Genomic DNA, 22,894 nt, shown 5'->3' with positions numbered 1-22,894 from the left:
CAGATAGATATTGTAGACTAAAAACCCTAAAATAAAATTCAATATGAACAGACTTAATGAGAAGAGCCTAAGGGGCTCTGATGAAACTTCTCTGTGACTTCTCCTCTTCAAAGTCAATTTCATATTTCAAGTTGTAACTCTCTTGTCTGCTCCTCTGTGAGGCCTCCCAAGCAAGACCAGTCAATTTCTCCCTCATCAGTGCAACATTTTTAAGACTTTAACACAGCTAGTATCCCAGCTAGTACACTCAGAGCTAAGAACCCAAGCAGTATGTGTATGGCCTTAACCACTTCACTATTATTAAGAAAAACTATACAAATCTTAGAGATAAGGTGTGGAATAGGTGGAGGCATGTCCTGACAAAGGCATGCCAGGGCATTGTTTAATGGCCCAATCAGGGATTAATTCTCTAGGCCAACATACTGGTGTTTGGACTTGCTGTTTACTATTTGGTTAAATCCCAGACACAATAAAGTTACATATTAATTCATAGCTTTCAGTCTGGTAGACAGAATCACCTCAAAAGTTACGGTTTTATTACTTTGTAGGCATTTGTCAGGTTTGTATATAACCTAGAAATCTTGAGTGCTTGTAAATTCCCAATTCTTCAATTGTGCTTGGAACAAACTTTACTGTGGTATTGGCCTCCTCATTAATGAGTTAAATACTCTTTAAGTGTGTTCATTTTATGAGCCTATGAGAGTCATGTTTTTAATTTTTAAAAAATTATACTTTGACTCAATACTTTTACTTATAATAACGATTGAAATGTTGTAGTTTTGACTCATTACTTTGATTTTTTTCTAGCAAGAAAAATACATAACTTATATTTTCCTCAAAACCAAAATATTTTAGAAGAACAAGGAAAGAGTTTAGGCTACAAGGAAGTAGCTGTGTGTCCCAACTACTTCCTAAAATCATTAACCAGAAGTTCCCGTTAGTCTTCAAAAACACTTCTTTAGTGGTTCTCCAAATGGTTATTATGTAGCTGCCCTACCCACTACTGCGAGTTCCTAAACGACACAGACTTTGTCCTGATAGACCGAGATGATGCTTGGCAAAGTAAGCTCATAAGTGCTGAAAGAAAGAATTCTGAGTATGTGAAATGCTTTGCCACCTGTAAAGTGTTAAAAAAATATTTTTTTCTAATACTCAAGTGCTTCCTCCTTAAATATGTACTTTCTTCTTCCTAGTTTGGAGGAGGATATAATAAGAATTTTTTCCCACAATTTTCACATGGGTGGGCTGCCATAAACAGCAAAACAGAATTCCTTCAGAACAGCATGGCATCTTAGTTTCATGTTTCGCGTGGCCCAGGTGGCTGATCAAATACGATTTGTTTTTCCTCTTAAAGTTCTGATGTGAGTGTATTGATCTGCAGTGGTTAGACACTTTGCCACACCTGGGATTTACTTGAATGTTGAGGCTTAGAACTGATCATGGAAACGTGAACCAGCCTTCCAGCAACTTAACAGAATTATTACTTCCTATAATTATTTTTTTTTTTCAGCTCTAGGAAACATCCCTGCAAGACTAACTTGGGTTGTAGAGAAATACTTTGGAAGCTTTGTAGTCTCTTAATATACATAGCCATTGCCAAATGATTAGACAATCAGAGTCAGTAGACCTTCCCTGTTTTTGTTCTGGGAGGTTAATATTGCTTCTGTCTTGAAAGCCTGAGGACTACATTTAGAATCAGCATAGGTTTCATTTTTCTAAGATGCACTTTTAAATCAAATCATGTTTATGGCTAATCGCGTTTTCAAAAAACGTAGAAACAGAAATCTAAAAAGAACAAGAAAGAGAAGGAAAAAAACCCTTTATAGTGATAAATGAAATGTCACCTACACACGCCTCTTGAACTGATCTTATCAGCGGATGGGGAGCTTCACAGGAAGCTGCCGGTCGCTGCTGCCGTCCACCAAGGGGGAAATCCTGTTTTGAACCAGGTAGCACCAGGGCTGGTTGCTGTTGGAAGAAAGTAGAATATTTCCTCTCCATCTGCTGTTGTTTTCCATCAAAGGGGAAAAAAATTAGAATTACATGAGAAGATACCAAAAGTCACAAAATTTTCCATTATTTTACATTCTTTTCTCTTGTCAAGGTAAAGTCTGATTTCAACATATGAGAAGTCTGAATATACTTTACATATTCAAGTATATAAAGTCTAAATCAAGTCCATCGACAGGAGGGGTTGTGGAGTGGTTTCACTTTTATTTTCTACACATCTATGCTGTGAGGATTATTGAGGAACAAGGATTTATATTTACAAGTATTCCTATTATTTTTTAAAAAGCATTATTACAAAGACAAATAATGGATATTCAAGTGGTGAGAGTTCTGATTTTTTCTTGATTTAAATCAGAGTGGCTCCCCAATTTGGCTTATCGTCAGATTCACCTGGGGAGCTTTAAAAATACAGGTGCTCAGCTGGGCACAGGTGGCTCAGGTTGGCCTGTAATCCCAGTGCTTTGGGAGGCTGCGGCAGGTGGATTGTCTGAACTCAGGAGTTCGAGACCAGCCTGGGCAACATGGTAAACCTCTGTCTCTACAAAAACAATAAAAAAAAAACCCTGCAAAAATTAGCTGGGTTTGGTGGCCCATGCCTGTAATCCCAGCTACCTGGGAGGATGAGGCAGGAGAATCACTTGAGCCTGAGAGACGGAGGTTGCACTGAGCTGAAATCGAGTCACTGCACTGCAGCCTAGTTACACCGTGAAACCCTTTCTCCCAAAAACAAAACACGACAAAACAAGAAGAACCCTTAAGCCTATTTTCCACTTAAAATTTGGGTTTAATTAAAAATTTTGTTTTAATTTAAAAATAGAAATACAGGTGCTCAGGCCCCACCCAGAGAGATTCTGATTCATGTCTGGGATGGGGCCCAATAACTTACTTTTAAGAGACTTCTCAGGTGACTCAAATGAGCAGCAGGTTTTGAGACCTATGGTATAACTTACTAAGGTGGTTCTTTAAAACCATTTTCTCCAGTATTGACAGCAGAGGGGTTCCCATAAAACCTCAAAAGATTTTAAAGTGATTAATCAAATCAGCCACACAGGGTCAGTCTTTCTCCACAGGAGCACAGCTGACAGTGGCTCTTCCTGACAAAGTGGGAACCAAGTTGACAAGACCCACCAGGTGCTGATATAGGCTTCCCAGTAAGTGGTAAGAACCACTGGCCCTTTGCCTTTTGCACAGGCAGCTGAGGAATGATTTCTTAGCTGGAGAACACAGGATGGTACATTAGTCTTTTCCACAAATGTTCGCTGCCAGACTTGTGTCAAAATAAGTCCTGGGACCAAACCTAGTTTGAAGGTGCCCATCACACTGACGAGGCTTTAAGCACTGGCCAGAGTGGCTCCCCCAGGAGAGAGGAGCACAGGCTCTACTCCTCAGGACCCTTTGAGCCGCCTGTCCAAGGGAGGGTGCCTTCAGTTCAGTTGGCTAGACAAGCTGCAAGTTGTTGGTTCATTTGTTAGGTTAAACAAGCTCCAAGTTTCATCTTTAAAATAATTACTATTCCTGCAGATGTCCTGTTTTGAGACAGTGCAGTATATACCCATATCTAAATGTAGTTTGCAACATTAAATTGAGAGTGATGAGTTCACTTAGAATATGTTCCGCTTTACACTGCCTCTGTTTGCACAATGGCCCTCAGTGAAGTGGGCCTCCTTTTCCATCTGTATGTGATGGTTGTGTGCATGGCCTGGGTTTCTGGCTCACCAATAGTCTCAACAAAAAGGCATCTACTCCTCCCAGCTCCTATAAATGACTTCCGCATGGAGAACAAGGGAAACTTCTTCTTATCTATGTAGTTAATTTGTCCAAGATCCGTGATGCAACTAGTAACTCCAGTTCCCACACACACACAAACTGAGATGAAACAGCCTCTCGGTCGGCTTGAGGCTGTATGAAAGCTAAACTTTAGAGTTAGGTAAAATATCTATTAAAAACACTGGCCAAAATTCAATTAAATGACAAATCTCATTTAAGAAATGTGCACATATTGTCCGCTTTATGGTGTAAACTGCATTTGGTACAAAACAAATGTGCAAACAGATGGGCTTAATAACGAAGGAGGGAGTGGGGTTGCTATCAGCCTTTGGGAGGCAGAGCCTGCCTCAGGAGGTGCCTCTGACGTCAGTGTTGCTACATTTAGCATCTCAGGAAAATACGTTTGGGTTTGTTTTTTGGAAGAACATGAAGGGATTTTCCCCATTTCTTCTGTAAATATCTGCTGGGCAAGAGATCTGGTAAAATGCCTCAAATAAGACTTTCAAAAGACTGGCAATATTTTTCAAAGGTCTTGATCAAAAAAAACAATCTTTGTCTACATTCCTATCACATGTATCCATTGACCCACTGTCTATTTAACTCTCTCCATGTGTAGATATGGTTAATTTCTTGTTTCTTTTACCACAGAGCTTCCAGATGCAGCAGGACTGTCGTCACAGTCTTTGCAAACCCTGGGAACTGCCAGACTCATTCTTGGTTGTGCTGCTCTTAAAGTCCCACCTCTCATTCTGTTTAGACTGCTATAGGCATAAGCTGCTGTCTTCAGCCATGTATGCATGCACAGTGAACACTGATTTGGAATGCTTAGCCACCGTGGTGTCAGAAATGAGAGCTGGAATGTCTGAACAGTGTGGGCTGAAAGCAAAACCAACTGCCATTTTTCTAGCTGTTCATCTTGAATGTAACCACAGCCTTTCAGCATTCCAGAGAGAAGGTGCCTTCTCTTTCCCTCCATCCTCTTTGGGCCATCGAGGATTGGTTAGGAAGGTGCCTCCACCCCTTCCCCTGGTGCCTTTGTAAGGCGACTTGGCTCCCAGCTTGCCCTCTGCCTCCTCCCTGACAGGAGCACGCCCCATGGCTATCTTCCCAGGCCCTCTGCAGGCACATTCCCAGTGGGTGCCGAGAGCATTGGACTGAGCTTGCTCCTTTTTTCAGCCTTGGCCTTGGTCTGCGCCCCTGACCGGGCAGGCTGCACAATACGCCCTTAGCTTGTTCATTCTTTCCAGCTCCTGCTGGCTTTGCCCTTGTGGAACTGGCTCTTTCCTTGCTCAGCACGGAACCCAAATGCCTGATTTATGTCTGCTGGCTTGAAAAAGAACCGAGCACAGTGAAATTCTAGCATTGCCCTGGTACTTTGGAGTGACATTCAAAGGCATATCGTGGGTGCTCAATAAATGATTGCCAATAGAATGGATAGATGGATGGGGGAATCAAGCATAATCTCTTCTGGTTTTAAAATGATTTTCTGCTTAGATTCTTGGCTTTGAGTCTCCAACATTTCAGATTCTTCTATTTTATGTAGTTAAACACATAGGCAAACTCTTGACCCACTTTCGGTGCCCTATGGTCAGTTGGCGTTTTTGCGGTAGTGCACAGTCTGTCTTCCACTTGGCTAAAATTTATCTGTTCTTCAAGCCACCTGCAAGCTCACTTAATGTTTGGGTTTTGTTTGGGGTGGGAAGTTGGATAAACAAAGCAAATTGTAAATGCTGATTCAGCTCTCAGGCACGAGAAGTTTGTAACCATATTTTAAACAGGGCATTTTGATTAATTTTCTGGTTAATAGAGGGTTCAGATTTTAAGCATATTTACATCCCCTTCCATTGCAACCCATTCTTACAAATCTTCCTAAAATGTTTTCCTTTGCTTAGTGGAAGCAGTTCCCTCCTAAGTGGAGTCTGCTGAACATAGTTTATTCTTTCTGTGACAGCTTGATATTGTTTCTTCCCCACAGTCAACATTATGCACATGAGTTATTTTAAGGTACGGTAGGAAGGGTGTGGGAGTCGGGGAGGAATGTGTTCACTTTGGCCGTGGGCAGAGAGTAATGTGAGGTAGCACAGAAGTGGTCGCACGGGGCCAGATGGTGCATTAGATGCTGGCTTTGACATTCATTTAATAGGCAGTAGATGTTTTTGAGCAAAGGGAAGAGCTGTGCTTCAAGAAGTGGTGTTAGGGTTGACGGCAGAGGGAGGAGCCTGGAAAGGGCCTCTGACAACAGTCTACAGGCAGATTAGGTCCATGGGCAGGAGGGAGCTGGGGGTCATTTTGAGATGACAGGTTCGAGGAGACTTGGTGACTGCTTGGTGAGGGGATGAGACAGAGAGGAATCAGAGATGCTGGGGCTGGGGAACAGGGAAGATGATGATGATGAGCAATGAGGAGTTGGGCTGAAGGTGGTTTTGGAAGCCATCTGTGTGTACAGATCCTGCCTCTTCTCTTCACCAGTGTTTGACTTTGGGCTTACTTAATGAGTCTCCTGAAGCCTCAGTTCCAACATCTCCAAATAGGGGTAAAAATGTCTTTCATTGGCTTTAGGCCAATGTCTCTCCCATGGAAAGTAACATGCAACGGCTGCTGCCAATGCTGCCACCATTGGAACTCAACATAGACCATCCTGGTGAGCAGTGCCCTGTTCCTGGCTTTATTCCAGTTAAAGTAATTTCATTCACAGGCTTGTGGGGCCCATTCAGGTTGAGTAACTTGCTTGCTCACTGGGGCACAACATCTGCGAAACTAATGACAATATCCCCCAGGCTCTAACCGGAAAGCTCTGTTGAGGTCAATCTTCTTCCTCTAGGTGTACCTGTTTGTCTAAGCTCTGGTTGGCTGTAGCTGTTGCTAGGCTGATTCTGTTTTAAGTAAAATTAGAAAGTCGATATGAACTGGTTATACTAGACTGCCTTCTTTAGGAAAAAAAAAAAGATCTCTCTTGATTCATCTTCATTTTGCTATTTCAAAACCACATAGTTATGATATGAATATGCAACATTGTGTTAAATTTAATAAAAATGCTATAAAAGTGGAGTGTTAATTTATAGATGATTCTCAGATATTGTCTAAGAATAAAGGAGAGAATCTGTGCCTCAAAGGAGAGCTGCATATTGATGAAATCGTTTTCTGCTGTGGAATTGGTGCTCTCTCTAAATAGATGATTTTGGCCTTGGTTTAATTTTTACAGATCTTTATAGAATATTAAGTAATATTTTATAGACTTGAGATGGCTCGGGCTGTGGAACAGTAGATAATCTCTTCATGATCCCGCCCAACGCAGACCTTGGTTCAGTTGGGAGGACCTTGGAGTGCACAGTTTGGGAGCAGAGGCCACCCATGGTGAGGAGAGGGGCCCTGGAAAGCTGTCTGGCTCAGCCTCCTTCAGGATTCCAGACGAGTCAAGACAAGCCCTTGCATGGAGATAAGAAAACACTACCTCTGCTGACCTCCTGTGAGTCGGCTTCTATTTTGGCCTCTTTCATGCTCCCTAGATCCATGTAGAATATATTTAAGAAAGGTGGGGGGGAAGAAAAAGAAGAAGTACCATAGCCAACCCTGAAAAACAGGACAAAAACAGTAAGCAGAGATAGCAGTTGCTGGAAGTTTGGTGCTGCAGACGGTGCAATCTGCCATCCCATTTGTTGATCTCGCATGCCATGCTTCAGTTGGCACCACGGCTGCCAGGAACCACCCCCTCCTTTTCCATCTGAAGCAGGAAAAGCAGTATTATAACAGTGTTAACTCTTCCTGCCCTACAGCCTAGAGCTTCTTCTTCTGCACTGGAGGCTTAATAATCTTGGCCACATTAGTACCTACAGAGATGACAGAATGGAAGAATTTTAGAAGAGTAAGGGGCCTGAGGGAATTTTAGAAAAGAAAAGCAGCACTTAGTCTTCCCAGATTAGACTGCATGTGACAGTGGGGAGAGGTCATTTGAATTTTGAAGAATGATGCCCACTGAGGAGATCTGTTTTTACCAGGGATCTGATCTAAATCCTGGCAAATCAACACTGACAGCGGGAGGTGGGACAGGGCTGGAGAAGCCTACTGAGCTGGACTAAGAGAAAAGCAAGACAGGTAGATGGAGGTGAAATGGCAAGGCCTAGGAAGAGAAAAAAAACAATCCAGCACCCTTAGAAGATGCCATGACATTTCAGGAGGTAAATCGTTTAGTCCTGGTAACAATTTAGGGTGTAGAATGCAGCTATTAATTAAGTAACTTAAGCAATCACTTAAAATCACTTATAATGCATTTCCTGTCTTGTTTAACGTGCTTTTATGGAAATGAGAGAAGAGAGCCCAATTCCAGGAACACGGTGAAGTCCAAAACTTATAAACATCACTGTCATCAAGTGTACGAGGGAGACTGTGGTTTAGATTGGAAAAGATACTGTGAATAGCTTTGTTCAGATGAAAGAAGTGGAAGTTATCATTGTCAGTGAATTAGTTAATTTGTATATGTAAATGCTTAGGACAATGCCTGGCACATCATAAGTACTAATAAGTACTATGTGTTAGTTGCTGCTACTACTGTGCTGCTATTGTTATTAATTATTAGGATTTTCAGAACTAGAACTCATATAGTCTTTAAGCAGAAAACATGTATCAAAGTTCACACAAAAATTTTATTTATAGTCCTCAGCTTAGAAAATATCAGATGAAGTTCTTCTTTCTTGGAAATACCCTCTGTCGTGGTTGGAAAACTGATTTTCTGCTTCTCTGTTGGGTCTGATCAGGGTGGAGGAGAAGCCACCAACTCAGAGCCCAGGGCAGGGCCTTTGCCACCAGGCATTACTTGAAGTAACCCTCTATTTTATGTGAAGTGGGATTCAAGTATTATAATCAGATTGTGTGTGCTTGTTTTAGACTTAAGGCCCATAAATGTCAGCTTCTTTAGGGAACAGTCAGGTAATTGAAGAATGAGAAGATGACCCCTGGCCCAGGAAGGAGATAGTCCCAGATACTCTCTCAAACTAATCCTCTTCGAACTAAAAACAGGCTGGGCACACTGGCTCATGCCTGTAATTCCAGCACTTTGGGAGGCCAAGGCAGATGGATCACTTGAGGTCAGGAGTTTGAGACCAGCCTAGCCAACATGGTGAAACTGCGTCTCTACTAAAAGTACAAAAATTAGCCAAGTTTGATGGTGCATGCCTGTAATCCCAGCTACTTGGGAGGCTGAGACAGGAGAATCACTTGAACGCAGGATGCGGAGGTTGCTGTGAGCTGAGATTGCACCACTACACTCCAGCAACAGGGCAACACTGTGTCTCAAAAAAATATCCCATTATTGGGTATATACCCAAAGGAATGTAAATAAATCATTCCACCATAAAGACATATGCACACATTTGTTCATTGTAGCACTATTCACAATAGCAAAGACACGAAATCAACGTAAATGTCTATCAGTAGTGGATTGGATGAAGACCATGTAGTACATATACATCATGGAATACTATGCAGCCATAAAAAGAATGAGATCATGTCCTTTGCAGAAACATGGATAGAGCAGGAGGCCATTATCCTTAGCAAACTAACGCAAGAAAGAAAACCAAATACCACAAGTTCTCACTTATAAGTGGGAGCTAAATAGTAAGAACTCATGGACACAAAGAAGGGAACAACAGACACTGGGGCCTACTTGAGGGTGGAGGGTGGGAGAAGGGAGAGGATCAGGAAAAATAACTATTGGGTAGTAAGCTTAGTACCTGGGCGATGAAATAATCTGCATACCACAGCCCCATGACCCAAGATTGCCCATGTAACAAACCTGCTCATGTACCCCTGAGCCTAAAAAGTTAAAAAGAGAGACTTTTCTGCTGCCCACCCAACCCCATGCTCCCCTCCACATCTCTCTGCATCTCACAGCTTCCAGAGTTGAACTCAAATTCTTTCATGATAACTCTGCTGAACCTGACACTGTTCCTGGAGCATCCTCTTTTCGAAACTCTTGTAAGACTACTAGGCCTGCACCACCGAGTTTATTGCTATTAGTTAGCATTTTATTGCTAGGACATAAAAAGAGTTCACAGCAGTGCCCTAATCATTGGTCAATACAATTTGTGCTTTGCCTGTTGTATCTCATGTGATCTCACAGTATGAATTGTATCTCCATTTTGCAAATAAGTTAATGGATGCACAGAGAGGCCAAGCACCTGTGTGAGCCCAGCCTGCCTGGCTCTGGACCTGGGACTCATAATCTGCTTCCGCATCTCACTTCTTCGTTTGCCGTTTTAGTCTCTGCTGCTTCCCCACATATGTTAGCTTTGTCTTCTCAGTAGGTGAGAAGCTCTTCAGAACACTGACTCTCAGACTTGGCTATGTGTGTGTATTCCTAGGCCCCTGGCATTAAGAACTTATCTGAGGACTAACATTCTATTTCCTGGGGTGGAGTCAGGAGCAGGGTCTCCTAACTGGATGACCACTGTGGTTGGTTGAATGCTGTGAGTTGAAATGTCTCTGAAAATGGACTCTCTCCTGGACCATCTCCAGTTTTTGCTGTAGCATTAGCCGCGGTCCTTAATGTTTGGCAAATGGTGCCGGTTGTGCAAGCAGCAGCCTTGCTTCTCTGCAGTGAGTGTTAGGGAAAACTTTTGGTTCTTTTAGCAAGAACAAGCAGGAACAAGTTGGTATTGGCAGAGAAGGCCTAGGTAAATCCAAAAGTTGTACTTTGCCCCCAATCTTCCCCAATTTCCTGGCCACACCTGACACCCTGGCATCGCACCTGGACATGTGCTCCTCAGTGAAAATGTGCCCAGCCCTTGCCCCTTTGTCCCCTTTTCTTAAGGCTGCTGCTAATTACTGACCCGATCAACAAAGTCAGGTTTATAGTCGTCCCTTTTGGTGACATATGTGCATTTTAAAAGGAGATAATTCTTTAACTGTTCTGCAAGAAGGCAAAGGAGGAGAAAAAGTACATGACACCCTGTATGGGAGGCAGATGTTGGTATAGAAAGGACTCTAGAGTCTGGGTAACCCTAGAATCAAATCCTGACCTTACCCCTCACCAGCCATGTGACCTGGGCGGCTTCTCCAGGCCCTAGTTTCTTGTCTATAAAATGGCACAGTGCCTGGCACTGTATATATAGATATAGATATAATACCATCCAGGCCAGTTGTAGCCCTCCAATGAGTATTCATTTAAAATCTCCTCCTCCCAGGTCACCTTCGTTGACACCCATGGGGAAGGCTGATCTGGACTCATATCTGGACATTGTTGTCAAACTAAAAGCACAGTGATTTTTGTGTCTTGTTTAATTTTAAAATGTTCTCAGCTTAGGGTTTGTAAAAACATTTTAAAATTGTAAAATATAACCTATATACAGAAAAGTGCATAAAACGGGTATGCACAATTCAGCAAGTAATTATAAAGGTGTCACTCATGTAACCACCACCCTGGGCAAGAATTGGTAGGTACTGACTGCCTTAAAGTAGTGTAGCTACGTAACACAGCGCTTCTCCACGCTGTGGAGGGGCAGTTTTGGCTGTCACATCTGGAGAGGTATTGTCATCTAGTGGTTGGAGGCCAGGGATGCTGCTGAATGCTCTACAATGCACAGGACACCTCCCCACAACAAAGAATTATCCAGTCCCAAGTGTCAATCCTGCCCAAACTCAAAAACACCATGCTTCAGCCGGAGATGAAATTTTAAGGAAAGATTTGGAATTTCAAGAAACCGGCTATTGTCAAAACTTAGATTTCCATGACACATTTTTAGAAATGCTGTCCCACTCAACTAATTGTTCTCCGAAGGAGAAAAAGAAAGGCGAGCCAGAATTTCAGATGCAGGATCTGAAGGTAATAGGCGTTGCTGATCGCATCAGTCAGTTTGTATTCTTTCATTGCTGCCAGGTGCTTATAATCTCCTCTGTCACTTTGCACTGCTCTTGGGAATCAAATACTATACAAGCGAGTCAAAGCCAGATGTGTTCCATTTTACTATTAATGCAATTGTGAATAAATTAAATACTATCTTCTGCCCCACAATGTGTTCCAGCCCCCTTTGCACTTTTGACTCTTTCTTCTGTTTATTGCAGGATTTAGTCGTCCGTGTTGTTTTTATTCTTGGCAACCTGACGGCGAAAAATAACCAGGCTCGTGAACAGTTTTCCAAAGAGAAAGGGAGCATCCAAACTCTGCTGTCATTATTCCAGACGTTCCATCAGCTGGATCTGCATTCCCAGAAACCGGTGGGCCAACGAGGCGAGCAGCACAGGGCGCAGAGGCCGCCGTCAGAGGCAGAGGACGTGCTCATCAAGCTGACCCGCGTGCTGGCCAACATTGCCATCCACCCGGGCGTGGGCCCGGTACTGGCCGCCAACCCGGGGATAGTGGGCCTGCTCCTGACCACGCTGGGTGAGAACCGCGGCCAGGCACAACCGACTTTCCCGCAGCCCAAAGACAGTTGTGTGTCTGGGGTGTGATGAGGCTTTTATTAGCACAAGTGGCTCGCTATGCAAAAGTCTTAGCCGTATGAAGGAAATTCCCTCTTCTGTTCAGAACTGTCTTAAAAGCAATCCTGAGTTTTAGAAAAGGAAAAGAAAACATAGTAATAGAGATTATTACTAAAACCCACCAAATTGTACACTTTAAAAGGGTGAATTTTATGGTTTGTGAATTACATTGCAATTTTTTAAAAATTATACTTAGCAAATGAAGAAAACTTGGCTAAACTAACCACAAAAAGTTTAAAATTCCAAATATTTGAGTTTAAAATCCCACATCCCAAATATTGTGGGCAATCCACATGATTAAAATTAATTCCTTTTTTTTTCCTCTTCAGGTTCTTACATTATTTGTAATTACAGTCCCCAGTCATTCAAGTCCTATTAATTCCCCTTGTATTAGCTCAGATTGCCATAACAAAATACCACAGATCGAGCAACTTTGTCAGAAATTTGTTTCTCATGCTTCTGGAGGCAGAGAAATTCAAGAGTAAGGTGCCAGACAGTTCAGCTCCTAGTGAGGGCTCTTCCTCCTGGCCTGCAGACAGCCACCTACTCACTGTGTGCTCACATGGCTATTCCTTGGTGCGAGCACTTGTAGAGCAGGCGACAGTCTTTCTCTCCCCTTCCTCTTTTTATAAAGTCACCAATCCTATCATATTAGGACCCTACCCTTATGGGCTCTGTAACCTGCTATATCTCTTCAAAACCCTATCTCCAAATACAAGCATATTGGGAGTAGGGCTTCAACATATGAATTTTGCTGGGCACACAATTCAATCCATGGCAACCCCTACACTTTTTAGGCCTGTCATCTCCCACAGGCACTTCTGCCTGCTAGTGTGTAGGGAAATTAACTGCAATCTAAGGTAATCAATTTTGCCACTACTAGCTGGGCCTGCTGGCTCAGACCTGTAATCCCAGCACTTTGAGAGGCTGAGGTGGGTGGATCACAAGGTCAGGAGTTTGAGACCAGCCTGGCCAACATGGTGAAACCCCCTTCTCTACTAAAATACAAAAATTAGCTGGGCATCGTGGTGTGCACGTATAATCCCAGCTACTCAGGAGGCTGAGGCAGAAGAATCATTTCAAATCAGGAGGCAGAGGCCACAGTGGGCTGAGATCGTGCCACTGCACTCCAGCCTAGGTGACACACTGAGACTCTGTCTCCAAAAAAAAAAAAAAAAAAGTAACTACTACTAACCATACTTGTGAAAAATGTTGTTGTTTTGGAAGGAAGCTTAATGCCTGACACAAATGATGTTTTGGAGGAGCAAACTGTGAACTCCCTGCTCCCCCTCGCCTCCACTATTCAACTCAAGAGCCATTTCCTGAGCTCTTTCTGGGTAATGAGTTCTGTGCTATGCATTCAGTTTCATTTATTCTGCTCAGGCTGCCATAACAAAATCTCATAAACTGGGGAGCTTCAACAGACATGTATTTTCTCACAGTTCTAGAAACTGGAAGTCCGAGACCAAGATGCCAGCAGGGTCAGGGTCTGGTGTGGGCTCCCCTTCCTGGCCTGTGGTTGATTGCCCTCTCACTGGGTCCTCATGTGCTGAAGAGAGCACGCTCTGGGATCCCTTCTACTTGTAAGGGTACCAGCTCTACCAGATAAGGGCCCCACCCTTCTGACCTCGTTTAACCTTTATCACTTCCCCACAGGACCTAGCTCCAAATACAGTCACATTGAGGGGATAGGGCTTCTACGTGTGCATTCTGGGGGACACCAACATTCAGTTTAGAACAAGGTTTTAAAAATGGAGGCTGGCATGTGCTTTCAAGGAATTCGGTATATACGGTAGAGGGACATCAGGTGCACAGACAAGAACCGCAGTTTCTGAGAAGGGCAGAAGCTAGGCGCACACAGCTAAGGGATGGGTGGCAGAACCCGGCTGTGGGCGTGTGAGTGACAAGGCCGTGCTTCACTATGGAGCTTTACGGTTGAAAATGCATTTTCATATCTGTTACCTCACAACAATGTGAGGGCACGTTTTTGTTATTTTCTTCATTTCACAGATGAGGAAACAGGCTCCGTGAGATACAGTGACTTTCACAGGTCACAAAGTGAGCAAGTGGCAAAGTCGCTGGGCCCCTGACCTGTGCTTCCCCGCGCCCCACATCACATGTCACCACCCGTCTACAGAAAGGACTCTTCAATTCTGACTGGGATCTGCACCATGACTTACCACTTCCATGTAGATAACTCAGCAATCTCTGTGTTTAGGCTTGAACTCTTTTCCAAGCTGCTGACTGCACATTAAGCCGCGTGGAAGAATATACACGTAGCTGTAAGAGAAATTCAGTTTCTGTTCCAACCTCAAAATGTTCAGCATTTGCTCTGTAGCATGCCCGTGTCTGCTGAAGCTCCTCTCCCCTTCCTGAGATCCACTCACCACACTGAGCAGGCTTCTCAGCCCAGGACCAGGGATGTGACTGCTGCAGAATCAGCTGTGGGACTCATTAAAACACCCTTTTTGGTTTCTGGCCCTTGCCCAGAAACTGCCTCTATAAAATGCCATTAGAGTCTTGAAATCTGCCTTTTAATGCCTCCTCTGCCCCCAGGTGAGTCTTTTGTCCATTAAGTGTTGAGACCCAGTGCCTCAGGGAACCACGCTGGCTTTTCTGGCTCCTCAGAATCTAGCAGAAGCCTGAAACCCACTGGGCGAGTTCTCATCTGTTGCGGAATTAATGCTTTTGCCTGACTGTGGCTGCCCAGGAAGGGCCTGAGGACCAGACCTCAAACACCTGGACTGGGGGCACATGGCTGTGAACAGCCAAGGAATAGAGTTAGGCATGATTCATTATCCCACAATTGTTAATATTCACATATAAAGTGAAAAAACTCCTCATCTTATAAATATTTTGAGTTTAGAAATTACATTTCTACTTATAAAGGAAGAGTGAATAACTTGCTTTTGACTCAAAAGAAAGTGATGCTTTGGGGTAGGAGAAAGAGGCAAGAGGCTAGGCATGGTGACTCACGCCTATAATCCCAGCACTTTGGGAAGCCAAGGCAGGTAGATTGCTTGAGGCCAGGGGTTCTAGACCAGACTGGGCAACATGGCAAAACCCTGTCTCTGTTAAAAAAAAAAAAAAAAAAAAAATTAGCTGAGTGTGGTGGCACACGCCTGTGATCTCAGCTGCTCAGGAGACTGAGGTGGGAGAATTACCTGAGCCCAGGAAGTCAAGGCTGCAGTGAGCCATGATTCACCGCTGCACTCTGGCCTGGGCAACAGAGTGAGACCCTTTCTCAAAAAAAAAAAAAAGGTCCAGGCACGGTGGCTCACACCTGTCATCCCAGCACTTTGGGAGGCCAAGGCAGGTGTTATCATGAGGTCAGGAGTTCGAGATCAGCCTCGCCAACATAATGAAACCCCGTCTCTACTAAAAATACAAAAAAATTAACCAGGCGTGGTGGCAGGTGCCTGTAATCCCAGCTACTTGGGAGACTGAGGCAAGGAGAATCGCTTGAACCTGGGGGGGCAGAGATTGCAATGAGCTGAGATCGTGCCACTGCACTCCAGCCCAGGTGACAGTGCGAGAACTCCGTCTAAAAAAAAAGAAAAGGCTGGTAGCGGTGGCTCATGCCTGTAATCCTAGCACTTTGGGAAGCCGAGGCGAGTGGATCACTTGAGGCCAGGAGTTCAAGACTAGCCTGGCCAACATGGCAAAACCCCGTCTCTACTAAAAATACAAAAATTAGCCAGGCATGGTGGCACGCGCCTATAGTCCTAGCTACTCAGGAGGCTGAGGCAGGAAGATCTTTTGAACCTAGGAGGTGGAGGTTGTAGTGAGCCAAGATCATACCGCTGCACTCCAGCATTTACGACAGAGTGAGACTCTCTCTAAAGCTCCCTGGCTGCTCCTGATACAGGTGGTCAGGGGCCTCCCTGTGAGAAATGTTTTAGTCTCTGTAAACATTTGGTACCATATGAGGTTGAGCAGAAGTGAAGAAACCCTGCTCTCCCGTGATGGGTCAGGCCTCTTGCCTACTATGCCTTAGGCAGTTGTTTGGACAAGCAGGTGATCCCTTCTCTATTCTCTTCTGAAAGATTTTATCTCCAAATAAAAGTTTATAGAAGGGCAAAAGTCACCCCTGACAGGGGGTCACCCCCTTCTACCTTCCCCTTACATGACTCGACTCCTGGGTGAGTTTCTGAGCCCTGCTAAGCCCTTTCTACACTGGTCTCTGGGGATTTCCTACCTGTTTTATCTGCATCAGTGTGGAGTGGTGATCACATTCCAGAAAAGGCCTCCTGCCCCCTCTGACAGGCCTGGCAGCTTAGAGCAATGCAGGGCCAGTGCTGGGCTGTGACTGTGACTATTGAAAGGGCCTGCCCAGGGCTTGGTTGTGCCGACTGAAGTCAGAGTTGCTGCTGTCCTGTTTACCCTCAGAGCTGAGCACTCCTCCCAGCCTGATGGCTCCTGTGGCATGGCCCCCTTGCCCAGTCATGTGGGAAGGGCATCCCTTGGGTTTTTTTCTTCCTACCTCCCTCTAGCCCTGCACCCTTCACAGGGAGTTGCTTGTACCCCAGGACTTGCCTAGAGAGGTCAGCCTCATTGCAGAGGGTCTTTTAAAAATCAATAATGTTTTCTAGTAAGAACTGACCCTCTCAGTATGCCACCAGACTCAGATTTGCTGACTTAGTGGCAAGTCCAAATTCCAGATTTTCTTGTATCTGTGAGTCAATTATAGAGGGTAGGATGGTTCTGTCATGCTTTTTTAGAAGCAGTCTATTGCCCCAACTAGCTTCAATGCGAACTCAGCAACACTGAGTCCTTGACTTCAGCAGGGTTCTGTGGAAAGAGTAGGATAGTAGAGTCAAATAGACCTGGATTCAGATGTGTGCTCTATGAAGTCAGGCGAGGTATTGAACTTCTCTAAACCTCAGTGTTCTCATCTGACCCCTAAATTTATCTTTGAAGTCCTAACCCCCATGTGATGGTATTTGGAGATGGGGCCTTTGGGAGATAATTAGGTTTAGATAAGACCATGATGTGGGGCCCTCATGCTGGAGTTAGGTCCCTTATAAGAAGAGACGCCAGAGCCTGACCACGCAGTCTCCCTGATCTTGGACTTCCAGCCTCCGTAACTGTGAGAAAATAAATTTCTGTTGGCTCAAGCCACCCAGTTTATGGTATTTTATTATGACAGGCCAAGGTAACTGAGACAGATGCACCTTTCGAGAATTAATTATTGTGGGTGTGAATTCTTGTAAGTGCATCTAAAACTTATTAGTAGCTGACTTCTGGGGGTTACATGCATGTAAAGTGCCTGGTGCTGTTCATGATAAATGCTTAGCAGCTGTGAGGACCTACCCTCTAGTTCCAGGTACCAGACACCATTCCTGCTTCTCAAACGTGTGGTCCTTTGGGAGGTTAGACACATAAGAGCTACCCTGCATTTTCTGGACAAGCTAACGAATTCTCCTACCAAGGCAACAGAAATAAAACAGATCCCCAAACACTGCCCAAGACCTAGTGTCATCAGTCTGGGGCTGGAGGAAACCAGGGCTGTAGACCCTTTGCCCAAGAGTTAGATATTCACCTGAGCCACTCCCCATGAGCTGTCATTCTGGATGGCCCATCTGTTCATTTAATAAGCACCTACTTAGCACCCACTATGTGCCATGCATTCATTTAAACCCTCGAATGCATTTAAACTTTGTAACAACTCTATAATGTAGGTGCAGTGATCATGCTCACTTTACAGTCAAGGAAACTGAGGCCCAGGGAGGTTAAATACCTTAAGTATGGTCACATGGCCAGTGAGTGGAGGCACAGGGTTCTGGCTTCAGAGTCACGGCCAAAGCAAGAGGGAAGAATTTTGGAGGATTTTGTGTCCCTTCTTTTACCATAACTAGAATATTGCCTTCCAGTAGAATCCATATCGATAACCAAACAGTTCAGTTCCGTATTCCCTTTTTATATACTTAAACTAAAACACAGGAAGTCAGGTCTTTACTTATTCTTTTTCCAAGTATCCATTAAGTGTCTACCAGGTACTGGGCCTATGCTGGCTGCTCCAGCGGGAGGGGCCACTGGCGGAAGGAACAGTCTATGTCTTCTGCAGCCTACAAATGACTGAGCTTTCCTTTCAACATTGTAATTTATAAAAAGGCTGTTCTCTTTAATGAACAGGGAAAGATGGCCAAAGGGGGTGGTACTTAAGTCAGAGAATTTAAGAATAAGCACAGTCCTCTTCCTCAGCTCATAGCCGCCCTGCTTGCTCCCCGAGGAAAAACTTCGGTTTCATACAGGAGATGGGGTCTCCCTCTGTCACTCAGGCTGCAGTGCAGTGGTGCAATCTTAGCTCACTGCAACCTCTGCCTCCCAGGTTCAAGCAATTCTTCTGCCTCAGCCTCCCAAGTACCTGGGATTACAGGCTTGTGCCATCACGCCGGGCTAATTGTTGTCTTTTTAGTGGAGATGAGGGTTTCACCATATTGGCCAGGCTGGTCTCATACTCCTGACCTCAAGTGATCCGCCCACCTCGGCCTCCCAAAGTGCTGGGATTACAAGTGCGTGCCACCACGGCGGCTAATTTTTTGTATTTTTTGTAAAGACAGGATTTCGCAGTGTTGCTTAGGCCAGTCTGATTGCTCGAGTCTTATATCCAACTGCCTACCCCTCCTCTCCTGGGGGTGCTTCAGAAGCACCTCAGCATATCTGAAGCTGAACTCATGACCTGTCCCTGAACTTGGCCCTCTTCCTGTGCCCTTAATTCAGGCATCTACCCAGTTATGTGCACCCAGGTGATTCCTCTCCCTCACACCCCATCCAGTCTCTGCCAAGCACAGTCTCTACTCTGCCACATCTCTGCCATTGCCCATGTCCATGCTATGTTGAGGTCATTGGGACCACTCCCAGCTGCAGCCCTGCCTCTGCTCCTCCCCACACTGTGGCCAGAAACGTCAACAGATGAGTCTGGAGACTGAGTGGGAGGCAGAGACAAAAACCACTAAGGGCCTTATGTGCTAAGCTAGAGGATCAATTATTCTTGCATCCAGCACTCACTATGTGCCAGGCACTGTTCTAGAAGCCTGGGAATGCAGCCATGAATAAAACAGACACATCCCTAGGCCTCAGGGAGCTGACATTTTACGGCTGAAAGACAAACATTAAACACGTATATAACATCAGGTGGTCATATGTGCTATGGAGAAAATTAAAGCAGGGTAAGAGAAAAGAGAACAGGTGCTATTTTAAATAGGGAGGTTACGGAAAGTATGTCCAGCAAGGCGGCCTCTAAGTGACTGCTGGGAGGACGTAAGGAGTGAGCCAAGTGGCTAACTGGGAGGAGAGTATGTTCCAGAAGAAAGTTCAGCAGTGCACGGGTTCTCAGGCAGGGGCATGCTGGCATATTCCAAGAGGCCAGGAGGCTGCTGTGGTTGACCCTGGGGGTCTGGGAGTAGGAGGAGCAAATGAGGCCAGAGAGGTAAGGCCTGGAGCTGCCAGGTAGGTCTTGTGGACCAGACAACGTGGACTATTCATGGGTTATGAGGTGGGTGGCATTAACTGACTTGCTTTTAAAGGATAACTGTTGAGAATAGATTTAGGGAGGCAAAAGTGGAAGAAGGGAAGCCAGCAAGTGCTGAGAGATGAATTAGGGGGTTGGTAGAGGAGGCCAGAGGTGTCTTCTAGAGTTCATAGTCACTGACAGATCATGACCTCAGGGCCATTCCGTTAGGAGGCGGTGTGGGAAGTAGGGCAAAGACTCCAGGGAGGAGCCCCTGGGAGAGCCCGAAAACCCAGAAAACAGGCGGGAATAGAGATGGCTCCGCTCACTGCCATGTTGGCACCTTTGCTTTACTTCAGACACAGAGCCCAGATCAGCCGGGCTTTTCCAAACCTCCTGGCTACAAGGATTGAGTTGACAGTATCCTCTCTGCTCTGGCCAGGAGCTGGTCCTTGTATTTGGGGCATTTCCGTGCAGGAGGAGTCGGGGGAAATCAAGTGGTAAAGCTGCCTCTCCAAGGCCTTTGTAGGGACCCTGCCGTGACAGCAGCCTGCTCCTGGCCCTGCTGTTGCTGTAGTTACAATGTGCTTGGGTCTACTCCTGCAATGGGTCTTTGACTCCCTTATCCTCACTTCATTTCAGAATACAAGTCACTTGATGATTGTGAGGAGCTGGTGATCAATGCTACAGCGACAATCAACAATTTATCTTACTACCAAGTGAAGAATTCCATAATTCAAGACAAAAAGCTATATATTGCTGAATGTAAGGTTCAGAGTTGGATTTGGATAAATGAGTGCTCATTTGAGGTTTCGATTTTATTAACTAAACACAGAGCTGGAGACATTACTATCTTCTGCCTTCTGGTACAAAAATGTCTTACTTAGAACCTGATGATTCTAAGAAATTAGAATATGGGGAAACTAGAAATGGAAAAAATTAGTTTCTTAGTTCTTGCTAAAGTCCCTTACAGTTTGTATTTTATTATTTTAAAATTATCAGTATTTAGTATGATGTTGATTTCCATTAACCTTTAAGTTAAAACTTAAATTCACTGATTTAATTTCTCTGGTCACCAAATCCAGTGCTCTTAAAGCTTCTTGTCAGTAACAACATGGATGGAATCCTGGAGGCTGTACGTGTTTTCGGAAATCTCTCCCAGGATCGTGATGTCTGCGATTTCATTGTGCAGAACAATGGTGAGTTAATGACACTAGAATTCATAAACATTCACTTCTTGCCAATAATCAGCGGAGTGGTTTTGGAGCTTGAGTCATTACAGTGTTATACTTGTTTCTGCTTTGAGATTTGTAGAGCTCCTTGTTTAAGGCTCCTGGCTCAGGATGCCAAGATGGACCTAGGCAGTATTCCTCTCTCCCTTGTGAATGGCCTTCTGTGCTCCAAGATGGGGTGTGTGTATGTTCATCACTTCTGTCTGGGGGCATATTCTCAAGAAGACATTCTCTTTTATGTACTAGAATGTCTATTACATTTTGCTTAGAAGAGCAAAAAGTAGAAACAACCTAAATGTCCCTCAACAGACAAGAGGACAAATTCATTATGGTATATTCACGCAATAAAATGTTCTCTAGCATTCAAAAGCAATAGGAGGATATATACAGAGGAGTGCCATGAATATAAGTTTTAAAACATACAAAACTATCTTGGGTATTGCTTCTGCATAGGTATTCATGTAGTGATGCCATACAGTATAAATAGTAATTGGAAATAGTAAACTCCAATTTAAGACAGAGTTCAGGCTGGGTCCAGTGGTTCAACCCTGTAATACCAGCACCTTGGGAGGCTAAGGTGGGAGGATTGCTCGAGGGCATGAGTTTGAGATAAACCTGGGTAACATAGTGAGACACTGTCTCTGCAAAAATTAAAAATTAGCCAGACATGGTGGCACATGCCTGTAGTCCCAGCTACTTGGGAGGCTGAGGCAGGAGGATCAGTTGAGCCCAGAAGTTTGAGGCTGCAGTGAGCCATGATTGTGCTACTGCCCTCCAGGCTGGGAGACAGAGTGAGAACCTACCTCTAAAAGATAAAAATTAAAAATTAAAAAAGGACAGCATTCACCTCTGGAAGGAAAGGGATGTCCAAAGATTATCATTAGACCTATAATGTTATTTATTATCAACAAATAAGAATTGTTTATATTTATTATGTACATGTTGTTTGGAATGTAATGTTTTATTTCTTAAACTGAGTGGCAAGTACCCACATGTTTATACCCTTTGTATGTCTCAAATATTTTTACATGTCTCAAATATTAGTATACTTTGACTCTTTGTATGTCTCAAATATTTCATGTAACAATAATAATTTTAAAAACATAACTTCCATGTTCGTAATGGAAAATTTCAATAATACAGATATAAAAAGCAGCAGCAGCAAACCATGCCCATCTCTCACTACCTACAGATAACTGCACATTTTGCTGGGCAGTCTTTAGCTTCTTAAGAGCACATATGTATGTGATGTCGCCTCTGCCAAGCTCACTGCCCAACCCAGTCGACAGGGCCGGGGCTAGAAGAGGGCACCCCCTCTCAGGTGCATGCACCGTGGGAGGAGGCAGAATGCACACTTTACTCACTCTTCCCCAACCCTTTGCTCAGCATCTGCTGAGGGATGAGTAAACAGGACAATTGGTTCCCAGTTGCATTTCCTAGGAGTAAGGGAAAATGATTCCCCGGAGGCGGGAGCCTGTGCTGCCCTGAGATGTCCCTACACTGGAAGGCCTGCCTTGCCACAGGTTGGTTTTCAGCAGTCTGAGTCTTACACATGGCCCTGGGAGACTTCAGGAATGATCCCACCAGGAGCCAGCTCCCCGCTCCAGGACTGTGTATTTAAAGACAGTTGCTGCTGGAGGTTCAGGAAAACCCTTGAGAACAACTGGCAGTTAGATGAGTGTCACCTGTGCTCCCTCGTGTCCACCAGCAGGGACTCTTTCACTGCTGTGGAGAAGCAGCTGCTGCCTGGGTCAGGTGTTGCAGTATCTGGGGACTGGGGGAGCCGGCTCTGGGAGTGGTGGGTATTGGGGAACCCACTGCCGGGTGATGGATAAAGCCTTAGGAAGAATGAGTTAAGTCCCTTAACAGGGATTCTGAGTTTGCAAACCACTCCCCATTTCCCCTGTACCATCTGTAAAACAAGAGACAGCTGGGAACCCTGGGCTTTTACTGGGCTGCA

The 22,894-nt window shown here is 44.6% G+C and overlaps 1 protein-coding gene across 10 annotated transcripts in view; it reads left to right on the top strand.

Moving 5' to 3' along the window:
* ARMC2 (armadillo repeat containing 2) overlaps window positions 1-22,894 on the top strand; it is a 129,534-nt gene that overhangs the window by 96,881 nt on the left and 9,759 nt on the right. For 9 of the 10 annotated variants that reach the window (XM_017878742.1, XM_017878735.1, XM_017878738.1 and 6 more), the window contains 3 exons: window positions 11,833-12,151; window positions 20,345-20,467; window positions 20,788-20,901. In XM_017878742.1, the coding sequence (XP_017734231.1) occupies window positions 11,833-12,151; window positions 20,345-20,467; window positions 20,788-20,901 (556 nt within the window). The remainder of the gene's footprint in view (window positions 1-11,832; window positions 12,152-20,344; window positions 20,468-20,787; window positions 20,902-22,894) is intronic. The other variant, XM_017878739.1, reaches the window with a different exon arrangement.

This window comes from Rhinopithecus bieti, unplaced genomic scaffold (assembly GCF_001698545.2).
Source record: "Rhinopithecus bieti isolate Rb0 unplaced genomic scaffold, ASM169854v2 scaffold_11508, whole genome shotgun sequence".
Lineage (NCBI taxonomy): Eukaryota > Metazoa > Chordata > Mammalia > Primates > Cercopithecidae > Rhinopithecus > Rhinopithecus bieti.
This window is presented reverse-complemented; position numbering and strand designations above follow the sequence as displayed.